Source organism: Netta rufina (genome assembly GCF_964035555.1).
Source record: "Netta rufina genome assembly, chromosome: 11".
NCBI lineage: Eukaryota > Metazoa > Chordata > Aves > Anseriformes > Anatidae > Netta > Netta rufina.
Window position 1 is genome coordinate 18,937,805 of NC_140134.1, and position 10,906 is coordinate 18,948,710.

At 39.7% G+C, this 10,906-nt stretch overlaps 1 protein-coding gene across 5 annotated transcripts in view; it reads left to right on the top strand.

Annotated features, from left to right (window-relative positions):
* Window positions 1–9,431, top strand: part of LRRC28 (leucine rich repeat containing 28) — a 56,966-nt gene extending 47,535 nt beyond the window's left edge. For 4 of the 5 annotated variants that reach the window (XM_084293757.1, XM_084293759.1, XM_084293758.1 and 1 more), the window contains one exon: window positions 1,338–9,431. In XM_084293757.1, coding sequence (XP_084149883.1) covers window positions 1,338–1,410 — 73 coding nt within the window. In that variant the 3' untranslated portion in view covers window positions 1,411–9,431. The remainder of the gene's footprint in view (window positions 1–1,337) is intronic. The other variant, XR_014618772.1, reaches the window with a different exon arrangement.
* The last annotated feature ends 1,475 nt before the right edge of the window (window positions 9,432–10,906 follow it).

The following is a 10,906-nucleotide window of genomic DNA, read 5'->3' on the forward strand; positions in this document are numbered from 1 at the left end:
TTAGAATGGTGTAACTTCATAAGAAAGTGATGGTAATCTGCATACTGCTCACTGAATCCTTTTATTATCTGAAATAATCCAACAGTGGGAGAGAAGTCTACTTCCTAATTAAGTTCGACAATGAGCAACTTTATGCAATTAGAGTTATGAAATGATAAATAAGTGTCTATTAATGTGTCTAGGAGTTACTAAAATCATGACTCAACAAAAACATACAAGGTTATTTTTGAAGAACAGTAACATTCAAAAATATATTAACTGCAAATAAATATTTCTTCATGGTTTTCACTTGTTAAAAATGATATTTTAATTACCTTATGTCAGTTGTCATTCCCTCCCTTAGAGAAGAATGTACTGTGCTCTACAAAAGGCAATAATGAGTACAGTCTTGAGTAGCTGGCATTTGATGCAAATCCACAGAAAATGAGATCTAAGTGGGGTAGCCTGTCATCCTTATCTCTGTAGCTTGTACTTGACGTGGTAAGATTATGTGGAAGTGTAGAGGTGTGAGAGCTGGTTTAGAAAGATGTGAAGGGCAGGGTTTCTGTTCTGAACAGCTTACAGTGACCATGAAAACACACAGGGTAAGGATCTTGAATGTTTGAGCAGCACTGATTAGCACATGCCACATCCATGCCAGTATCTTGTCTGGGTTTCTGTGTTGCATCCTGTATCCTCTCACAGGAAGGGGTAGTTAAGTGTTGAACTGGATTTCTTTATCTGAAAAAGCACTGATGACATTAGCACTGGGTGAAGTGTGAGTTCTGGGTTAGCAAAAATCAGTTTTTAATATTTGACAAGTGGATATTTAGGTCCTGGTCAGGATGGAGGTAGGAGGAGGGTCCTGGTGAGGCTGGAATTAATGTGACCGTGCTGCCTGTTTGTCGTCCTTTGTGAAGGTCTGGGCCCGGTTTGTTCACTCAGCTGAATCGGACGACACTGGACTTCAGTTAGTTCATGCCTGCAAGCAGTAATTTAAAAACACATGAGCCAAGCTGAATCAAAGAATTACCCAGCTATTTTCCTCTTAGCTGTTAAACCTACTGGCTATAACACCCAGCCACACCCTGCACAGAGAGAAAAACCACATGCTGTTTCTTTAAACTGAGCACATAAGAAACCAGGAAGGTTTTTTTGAGAACTCCTCCTGTGTTTCTCTGCCTTTCTATCAGGCACTCATATATATCAAATGAGTCTTTTTTGAACGGGGTGAGATGGGCTAATCCTGTGTTTTACAAACCAGCATATTGTCTGCTTGGGAATGGGGCCAGGAGCTTTAATCTTTACTGACAACTGTTCCCCCCCCTCCCCCCCCCCCCTTTTTTTTTTTTTTCTAGGAGGACAACTGTTAGTTTTGTGGCATACTGCTGCTCCACCCAGTGTCTGCAGACATTTGACCTACTGAGTTGATAAACACTTAAAACTACCCAGGAGTGCTGCCAGTTTAAAGCTGCATTAGACGTCGTATCCCGTTGGTACTGGAATACTGCGCGTGTGCCAAAGCAGCAGAAGTGCCCAGTCGGGAACACTAAGAGGCACTTAAATCCTGCCCTATCAAATTTGGATGAAGTGCAGAAACTTTTCGGAAGTGTAAATACCAAGCTTTTAAAAGTATTAACTTCTCTCTCCTCTAAGACAGCATACAAACCAAACAAATTCACAAGTTCTGACTCCAGATTTCCAGTGTTTCTCAAATGTGGCTGCCTTCAGGTGGATCCACTGTGTATTTTGAAGCAGGTTTCATTCCTCTAACAGTGTTGTACTGACATTTAATAAAAAAAATGTAAGTTTTCACTTACTGCTCCCATCATCTTCACCCTACAACTGGATTTTGGTGCATAGGTCCAAGCTGTAAAAACCTTTGAAGGTTCCATTGATTTTTTTCCACAGAATTTTAACTTCTCATCTCAATATTTTCCTCAACAGAGTTATCCCAGTTGTATACCAAGCTATGTGTTAAAAGCAGATCTTCCCTTCTGGTGTTATTAAAAGCCACACTGTTTCCACTGTAGTAACTAGGATATGTCTGGAGACTGCAGATCATGTTTCAGTAACAAAGGCTGGTACTGACATCTACACTAAGTGACCTTGCTCCAGCGTGTTTGGGGGTACATTTTAATCATCTTTGAATCACTTACGTTTTATTTTTAAAAACCCTTTCCCTTTTGCTTCTGAGTTCTTCAGGAGAAAGACTTGAAGTTGTCTTGAAAACATAGTGTAAATATTTATTCATATTTATTGTTTTCACACTTGCAGCCTGTAGACCCACAAGGAGTTGGGCTTCATTTTTCTAGAATCAGCATTTTACTGATTTGTGAGAGCTTTTGTGAAGTGTTAACCTCAGAAGGCTGGAGGAAGGGGGGGGGGAAGTATGTGTTTGCCCATGTGTGGGCACGCATGCTACACAGATACCCTCGTAGAAGGGCTGTAACATTTTTTCTAGGGTACTAATGTCAAATTTAGCACAAATTTCTAATCAATATCATATTTGGGAAATTATTTTTTTAGATCATGTTAATTTTAAAGGACAAAGGATGGAAAACAGGCCCCAAATGTCTGCATGAATTGAAATTTAAAATTTACATTGAAACAGTTAATATAGAATTATCCTCTTTTGACTTGTTCTGGAACATATAAATTTTTAATATGCTCATTTTGTTTTAATTTTTTAAGGTGTAAATTATTTGTGGATTTAGCACAGCATTCTGCGCTGCAGTGGTTAGTTCTATGCTGAAATAAATATGAATGAAACAGTGTGTTATAAAAAAGGCAAGATAAAGAGACTTGGTAGTATATTAGCATATGTTGTGGTGAGGTGTGCATACTTTGAAGGGAGGAGGCATTAGAATGTTTTCCTATTGCCAAAGAAGCATTTGTTCCCGCTGCAGGCTTCCTGGCATCTCTTCAATAAATGGAGTATCGTAAGAGCTTAAAAGACTACCAGAAAGGCAGCTTTTGAGGGTAGAATTCTTAGGTTTGTGCATGTTACTTGTAAAACCTTAGCTGGTTTTATTGGGTCGATTTTAGAGACTTGAATTAGCATTAAGAAATGTCGAACTTAATCCTTCAGGAATGTGAGTATCATCTACTCTTTAAGAGTTGTGAAACTTTGCAAAATAAATCCCATTTAATAAATCTGCTTTGCAGTAGGGGAAAGAGCCATGTCCAAACAGACACTTCACTATTGGATTTCTTACTGTCATTTAACTAATTTGTTTCAATGTTGGTATCCCTAACAGGCCTTCCCACCCAGTGGGGTTTACCACTGCAGCAAAATGAATCTTCAGCTGTCTTTCTTCGGAACTGCACAATTGAGATGTACATTACAGTACATGTACAGTATCTACCTGTATCAGAAATGTGCAAGTGTAGTCCAGAACCCAGTGTGTTTAATGGATGGTAAGAGAACTATGGTAGTGTTAGAAATGCTACTTTTTGATATAATAGTTCAACGAGGAATTTTAAGTATTATTTTTATTCCTCTGTATCCTTTGAAGGAGATGCTTTGTTAGAAGTTTTTGTTCTCTTAAAATAGCAACTTGTACACTTCAAAGCAAAGTCAGTCTGAATTCACTATGTAAATGAAATTGGGAGATAAATCTTCTCATTGGCTAAAAGGCATTGGTGTTGGTTTTATTAGGAGTCAGGTGGTAAGAAAGGAGCTTGCTTTTTGCTTTTTTTTCCCCCCTCCATGATAATTTTTGAGTTCATATCAGTTCATTATTGTCTGTAAGCGTAGTTCATCAGAAGAAATTTGAGTCTGTTCTATAAGCAGGATGAATCTTAACTAACATTTTAATAGATGATATTTCAAGAATGGCATGTTCAATGAATAAATGACTTAAACATGCAGTTGAAGCTGAAATGTCATACCCTATTTTTATAAAACAAGGAAGAGGAAAGCCAATAGATACTGAAAATGCAGCTGAATTTCATGTTCCTTTTTTTAATACAAACAGTGTTTGTATTCATCTGCATCTTTGGGTGATACTGTCCTAGATTAAAGTAACTCCGTTCTCACTTGTCCAAATTTTTCTAAACTTGTTCCACTGTAAGAGTACTTCATAACTAGTTAATATGAGAGCCGGCTCTGCAGGTTGCAGAGAGGAGAGGGAGCTTGCTGCTGATTGAACTGCACCACTAATTTTTCAAAACGAGGTCAAATACTTCATGGCTTCTCTTTAAAGCATTTATTTCTAAGTAGTTTTTGATTATTCTCATTGGTCAGACCAGTTCATGTTGAGATTAATTTCTCCTCGAGCTGCAAAAATTCGGGTTCTAGCAGTATTTAAATAGGGTGTGGTTTTTTTTTTGTCATCAAAATAGATTAAAAATAAATTTTTAACTCTTTGCTTAAGGTGAGAGCAGGAGAAGTTTCTGATTTTTGTAGACATAAAGAGAAGTGCAGGAGAGGGAAGGAAACAGGAGATAAATTGGTAACTCATTGCTGCTGCTGTAAAATTTCTCTGAGTAAATGTAATTAAGAAGCATATGCATAATTTATGTTGTCATAAGAGACACCATGTTAATAAAACTGAGACCCTACTGGGCTATGCTTATAGAGATTACTTCTAGTTCTGCCACAAAGGAAATGGGAATCTCTGGCTTTGTTTAAAAATACTACTTGAGCAGTTCTACACTGGACACCATTACGTCTGGAGCATTATTCTTGGGAACCTTCTTGCTACTACCCCCTATAGAGAATCAGAAATACAGATGTCCTGTCCCAAGCAAAGAACAATATCAAGAAGTGAATATTTTCCGGGTTTGTCCTGGTGCTTCTCTTGGGTTCTTACTGAAGTTCATTACAAACTGTCTATTTACTTCGTTGTGGTGAGGGTAAGATCTTGCATTGAACAGAGTGGAGCTGCTTATTGCCAAGTTGGCTTCAAGTCTTATATATCGAATTCTGCTGAATCCCTTTTTCTGGCATGAAGGGAGGATGAGACTTAATGCCCGTGTGGTAACAGCGTGTCAGGTTTTACTGACATCACAGCCAAGCTGAAGACTGGAGAGTGACAAACCTTTCACTAGAGAGGGTGACTTATTTTTTGAAGGCCTCTGTGGCCTCATCAGTACCACTGATAATAGAAGAATTTTTGCCTTGATGTCAGTTGAGGTTGGATCAAGTTCTAACTGATGAGAGAGAAGAATGTGTTTTACCATCTTTGTATTTCTTGCAAAAATGGGGACGATGTCATTGATCTCTGTGCCTACTGTTAGGCAACCTTTCTATCTGCAGCTGAACTTTTGCAATTACAAGATGTGATTCTCTTTGCCTCTTACCTCCCTCTTACTACTCCTCATGTTGTTACAAAATGTTACAGTTAACTTGTGATGGAAGAGGATGAGTAAATTGAATCCAGAGTTTTTCTTACTTTTTGTATTACAGACCTATTTTGTAAGAGACCAAAGGTCTGGTAGAAAGAAATGGCAAGGTTCTTGTGAAGTCTTTGTTGTTTTTGCTGTATGTACCCATCTTTGGATCACAACTTGAACTTGGATTGCATCTAAGTTCATTTTGTCTGCTGAAAGCATATGTGTATTGCTTTTTTGCTCTGTATTAACCAAATGTCACTTAGTGTGAAGGTGAGCTTGCTAGCTATTTTATTTAAAGTTAGTGGTGCAATTTATTGTATGTGCTTGTTAATAAACTATATTTTTGGATAGAATTATAGTCCATTAAAGTTAACTGAACTATTGTTCCTGGGGCTATTAAGCTGTGTTAGGATATAATCTTTAATTTACCTTTCAGTTCATTTGCTTAGTAATTAGCTAATAAGTCCTCCTTCCCAAGGTGGAAGAGGTGGGGCGGGGACACTTCAGAACACTACCAAGCCCCAAACACCACTTCAGTTCACGAAACCCTTTTGTCCTAGGCAATGTAGTTCACCAGACAGTGCCTAATGCAACCAATAGCCATATGAAAATCTGGCTTTAGGAAACAATCACAGAACGGCTTGCACTGGGAGGGACCTTAAAGATCATGTAGCCGTTACTCCCCTGCCCTGGGCAGGGATGCCACCCACTAGAGCGGGTTGCTCAGGGCCCCATCCAACCTGGCCTTTACTTTAGGCCCTCTTATGGATTGATCAAAAGAAAAAAACTTTCAATAGGGCTGCATTACGTGCCACGCTAACAGTCCATAGACGCAGACCTGGTTCATGTATTATTTACTGAGCAGCATTCAGCAGTTTTTTCCCCTTGTCTAACACATCATTGGAACAAGATTGCCAAGAATAAGCAGAAATTAAGCATCTGTTTCTCCAGTTACTTCACTCCTAGCTCTGCCATATTTTGCTTTGGTCAATGCCGCTACTCTGTTCTGCTGTGTTCTTTGAGTAGGACGTTCTCCGAATTATTGTACACATATCTGGTGACTGCTAGCATATCCAGTTGTAAACGAGACCTATGCTGATCAAGGTGACTCTGAACATCAGTTACCACTGATGTCTTGAAGGCTTTAAATACCATTCAGACTTTGCTTGTTTGCTAGTAAGTTTACAGTGATAAGCCTTTTGAGTGTTTTACAAATGACAAATCTTCCTACCTTTGTGACGGAGGTAACGTCTGTGTCAGCAGCAGGATGATGCAAGTCCCCCAAGAGAGATGAGAACAGCCCTTAACCTATAACTTTTACCAACCACTGCTGTGTCCCTTATGAATTAGAAAGAAACAAATGGGAGAGCTTAACATCCTTTTCCTTTGCAATTAAAAGTACTTGGCATAAATGCAAGCTAAGTGGAAACTTCAGTGGCTGAATAATGCTATTGTATGCAGGAAATGAGAGGAGCTGAGGATCTCAGTTGGAAAGGCACTGGATATTTTGTGACTTTGAAGCCAAGATTTCGGGCTGTGCTATGTGGTGACATTTTGGGAACTTGAGAACCGAAATGAACCACTGCATCCGTGTCTCTCAACTTCAGTGTTTGCTTAACATTACAGTAGAGCCCTCTTTCTTCTGCACTGAAGAATACCACTGGTATTCCCTAGTGCTGGCTCAGGGGCCTGGGCGTGACCATTTATAACCATCAGATTTCTGCCTACTACTTCAGCAAGAAAGAGGGAGAGCTGACCAAATGCTTTCTTTATCTTTTGACATTTTAAATATTAAAACCCTCATAGCATGCTTTTTGAGCACCCATTATGCCCTTCAGACATCTCCTACTCACAGGAAGAAGACCTTGATGTGTTTGTGAGAGATACCGAGCCTCAACAATGAAAGCAGTTCTGTTGTTGGAGGTGGTGATGAGATTTGTCTTTATGATGTCTTCCAAATGGTAATCAAGGGCTAATTTCCCAAGTACCCTGATCCTCTTCTGTACATTCATGAGGAATATAAATATTGACTGGCTCTTTCTGACAAAAAAAGTTGTCAGTCATTGGCTGTTCTGTTGCTAAATATGGCTACAAGCATGCTATGGGGATTAGTGCCTTGAAGGTGTTCTGCTGTCATTTTCTGTAAGCCTCAAGAATTTACGTACTGGACTTCTTTTGATTTCATTTGGATGAATTGAGAAAGCTTTCTGATGATGTAAAATGCAATCCTGAGTTTGTTTGTTGATTGTTACTCTACATGTTCAGTTACTGTACTTTCATGACACCAAATCAAGTTATTAAGAAAGCAAAAAAATGTTAAATTCCATTTGGTTCAGGTAAACTCCACCAGAAGGATAATATTTTGTTGGAGATGAAGAAACAGGACGTGTAATCCTTGGTCAGTTGGAGATATGGTCTGAAGATGCAGCATAGATCTATGGAAAATGTTTAAAAGTTAACTCAAGTTCTTTCTAGAGGCAAGTTTTATTATTTAAATTCATCACTTGTTGCTATCCATCCTTATACATTTCCTTTGTATGTTACAGTTCTAACCATTGATTTTTATTGTTAAGGCAATTAGAAGAATTAAGCTGAATGTTCTTGGGTCAGTTTCCAATAACTGTGATTACTTTGCTGGCAGTGAAGTTTTGAAACAGTTTGAACGGGGACTTGAATTTGGCTGCCTTTGTTTCTGCACCGCTTCTGTTAGCTTTCTAATTTCATTTTGTAAAAAGCCAAATCAATGTGTATGATACATGAAGAGAAGGAATACAAAGAAAAACGCTTTCTTCAGAAAGCCTAGCTTGGAAGAGGGCTGGCAACATCTCGTATGTGAATTCTAGGTAAGTGTTCTTTTTAAAGTAGGATGAAAAACAGTGAGTTGTACAGGCAGTAAAGAATCCCATGCCTAAAATTATCAGGACTAATTATTCTTTATATTCACACCTTACTGTTGGCAGTTTTTTACAGAAACAAAGATAGTAACTGCCACAAAAGGGAGCTGGTTTGTATCTTCCATCCTTGAAGAGTTAAGATGATCTATAACTTGCTTTTATACTTCTGCTGATATGCTCATTACTCTTGCAGTTTAATACCTGCTTCTGTTTTTCTTCCTGTATGAGTCCTCCTTTTATTTCTAAGCCTTTTTAAGAATGATGCTCCATTTTGTAGTCAATACTCAAACCCTGGCTGTGGTCCCATTTTCACAGATACTGTATCTGTGTGTTACCTGGACGGTGACTCCAGTTAGTTCTTCAGCAGGCGGAAGCATGTAATCACATTTCTGTAAAACTATCTAGATCACAACTATGCCTTCTCTTCTGGCTGCAGATGAATAGAGGATATCTAACTTAACATAAGTTAATGGATTCATTTATATTAAATCAATGCTGTGTATCAGGCCTTTAGATCTAGCTGTATCTAATCCTGGCTCCAGAGCCTCCATTGTGAAACCTGGGGGCTCAGATTTCTCTGGTAGCTCCATCTAAACTGCAGCCAGACATCTCATGTCTGATTCCTAGAAACATACTTGGGAGAGGGTTTGAATTGAAAAGCTCTCATTAATTATCTCTCTTTTTCCTCCTCCTCCTCCCTTAAGGAAGCTCAGATGGTGTAGGAGCTGGTATCTGCTAGCTAGAAATTTCTTTCCAGGCCAGTGCTGAGCCAGTGCCCCTCCCTGCCCTGTGTCGGGTGGCATGCTGTCTGACATCCCTGCCCAGCTCGCTGCCCTGTGGCCCCGAGCTGCAAAGAAGAAAAATATTGATTCTGCTCCATCTTATTGAAGTATTACTGTGAGGTGTTCATAGACATGCTGGGACTAGTTCTTTACTCTCAGGAACATTTATCCAGGGGGATCAGGTGTGGTGTTGTAGCAAGAAGCAGCAAGAAAGAATGAATTTACCTTTTTCATTTACAGTCAGTAGCCCGAGACCTTGCTATGGCTTTAGGTATTCTTGATTAATTTCATGCGTGGATGCTCTTACTCAAGCATAAAAGTGCCTTGTTACGAAGGAGTTTAATTCCTTTAATTACATTTTTGAAAAAGTACATCCACACACCTGGAGTTTAAATCCGAGACAATAATTTCTTTATGAACACCCTACTCTGTTCTGGGTCATGTCTCGTGTGTAGATAAATTCTTGCATTCGTCTAACACAAACATTTTTATTGTTTAAAATTCTTTCTTTTGGGAAGTACTTGTTTGGAAAATAAAACTTGTTTGGAAAATAAAAATCCGACTTGCAAGGATAAGTTTTCTTTCTGACTATAAGAAATACTGAAAACAATTGATTTGGAAACACTGCATTGGAAAACATTATTGCATGTCAGTTCTTATTTTACTGTTTTGCTCTGAAACATCTGTCTTTTGACAATTTGAAAAATTATTTTGAACTAACAGCTCTAATTGGGAAATGCAGCTTTTAAACATGGCTTGGAATATTTAACGTTACTGCAGTGAGAGTGTCTCAAGTCTCGCCCACCACGAAGACGTGACTGGCAGTGGTGCTTTGGACTGACTATGCCCAGAAATCAAGGTAAGAAGCAGCGCTCAGAAGGTGTTCCCATGTGCAGCCCTCCTGCTTGGATGTGGTTTGAGTTCCCTAGACATAATTGGAGGCTGCCACAGGGTCTCAGCAATCACTGTTATCTCTGTCCCTTGTGAGGCTGGTAAGGGAGGAGCTGATTAGGGGATGTTTTCTTCTGTGACCTGTCTTCCTCCTCTGGCTCTGAAGAGAACAGCAGCCCTGTGCCTGTTGAGCACCACTGGGGTGATGGTGATGTGTTCCCCTTCGTTAAACACACCCATGTTGTGTGTTGCCCACTGGGACTTGCTGTTCTGGTGCAATGCGATGATTTAAAGCTTGCTGTTTTTGCTCTGTGTGGATCTGGTGTTGCTGCCAGAGGGGTCTTGCATTCAGGTCTGCCAGCTTTCCAAGGAAGGATGTGCACTTCCACAGCACAGTTCGCGCGCTGTGAGCGCATAAGCATGGGGAGAGCTTTCTTATGTGTTACTAAGCTCTTTAAGATTTAATACTCTCTTGAAGTTCAAATCAGTGTAAGGGAAGGCTTAAGCAGCTTAATGGGTTAAAATGATCCATGACTGTGTCCTTCAGACAGTTTAAAGACCCTGCAGCAACCCAAGCAGGCCACCTGTTCCTCTCCCAGACAAACAGGTTAGCCTCCTGACCTTTATTCTGCCACCCTTCAATTTTGCCTGGCCTGGCTCCATGTGTGGAGTGATTGTTCTGAAGTTTGTCATTGTTTAAAATGCCACTTGCCAGAGTTTAATGTGCACAGCTGCAACCTGAGCCATCGCTGTGTGTTAATAAGACTAAAACCATTGGACGGACACCAAAAGATCTGCTTGCACTTGGCATGTCATAAATTAACATCATTCTTACCTGCCAGGGATGATTCACTGCTGGCTCAAAGCATATTTAAACTTTAGAGGATGCCAACAAACTGGGCGGTGGTTTGACCTGCCACGTGGCCTGAGACTGCTGCTTTTCTCTCTCCCTCCGCCTTCCTTCTGTTGCAGTGTCGGGAAACAGAAGCTCTTTATGGCCTTATGAGAGCATGTGTTTGT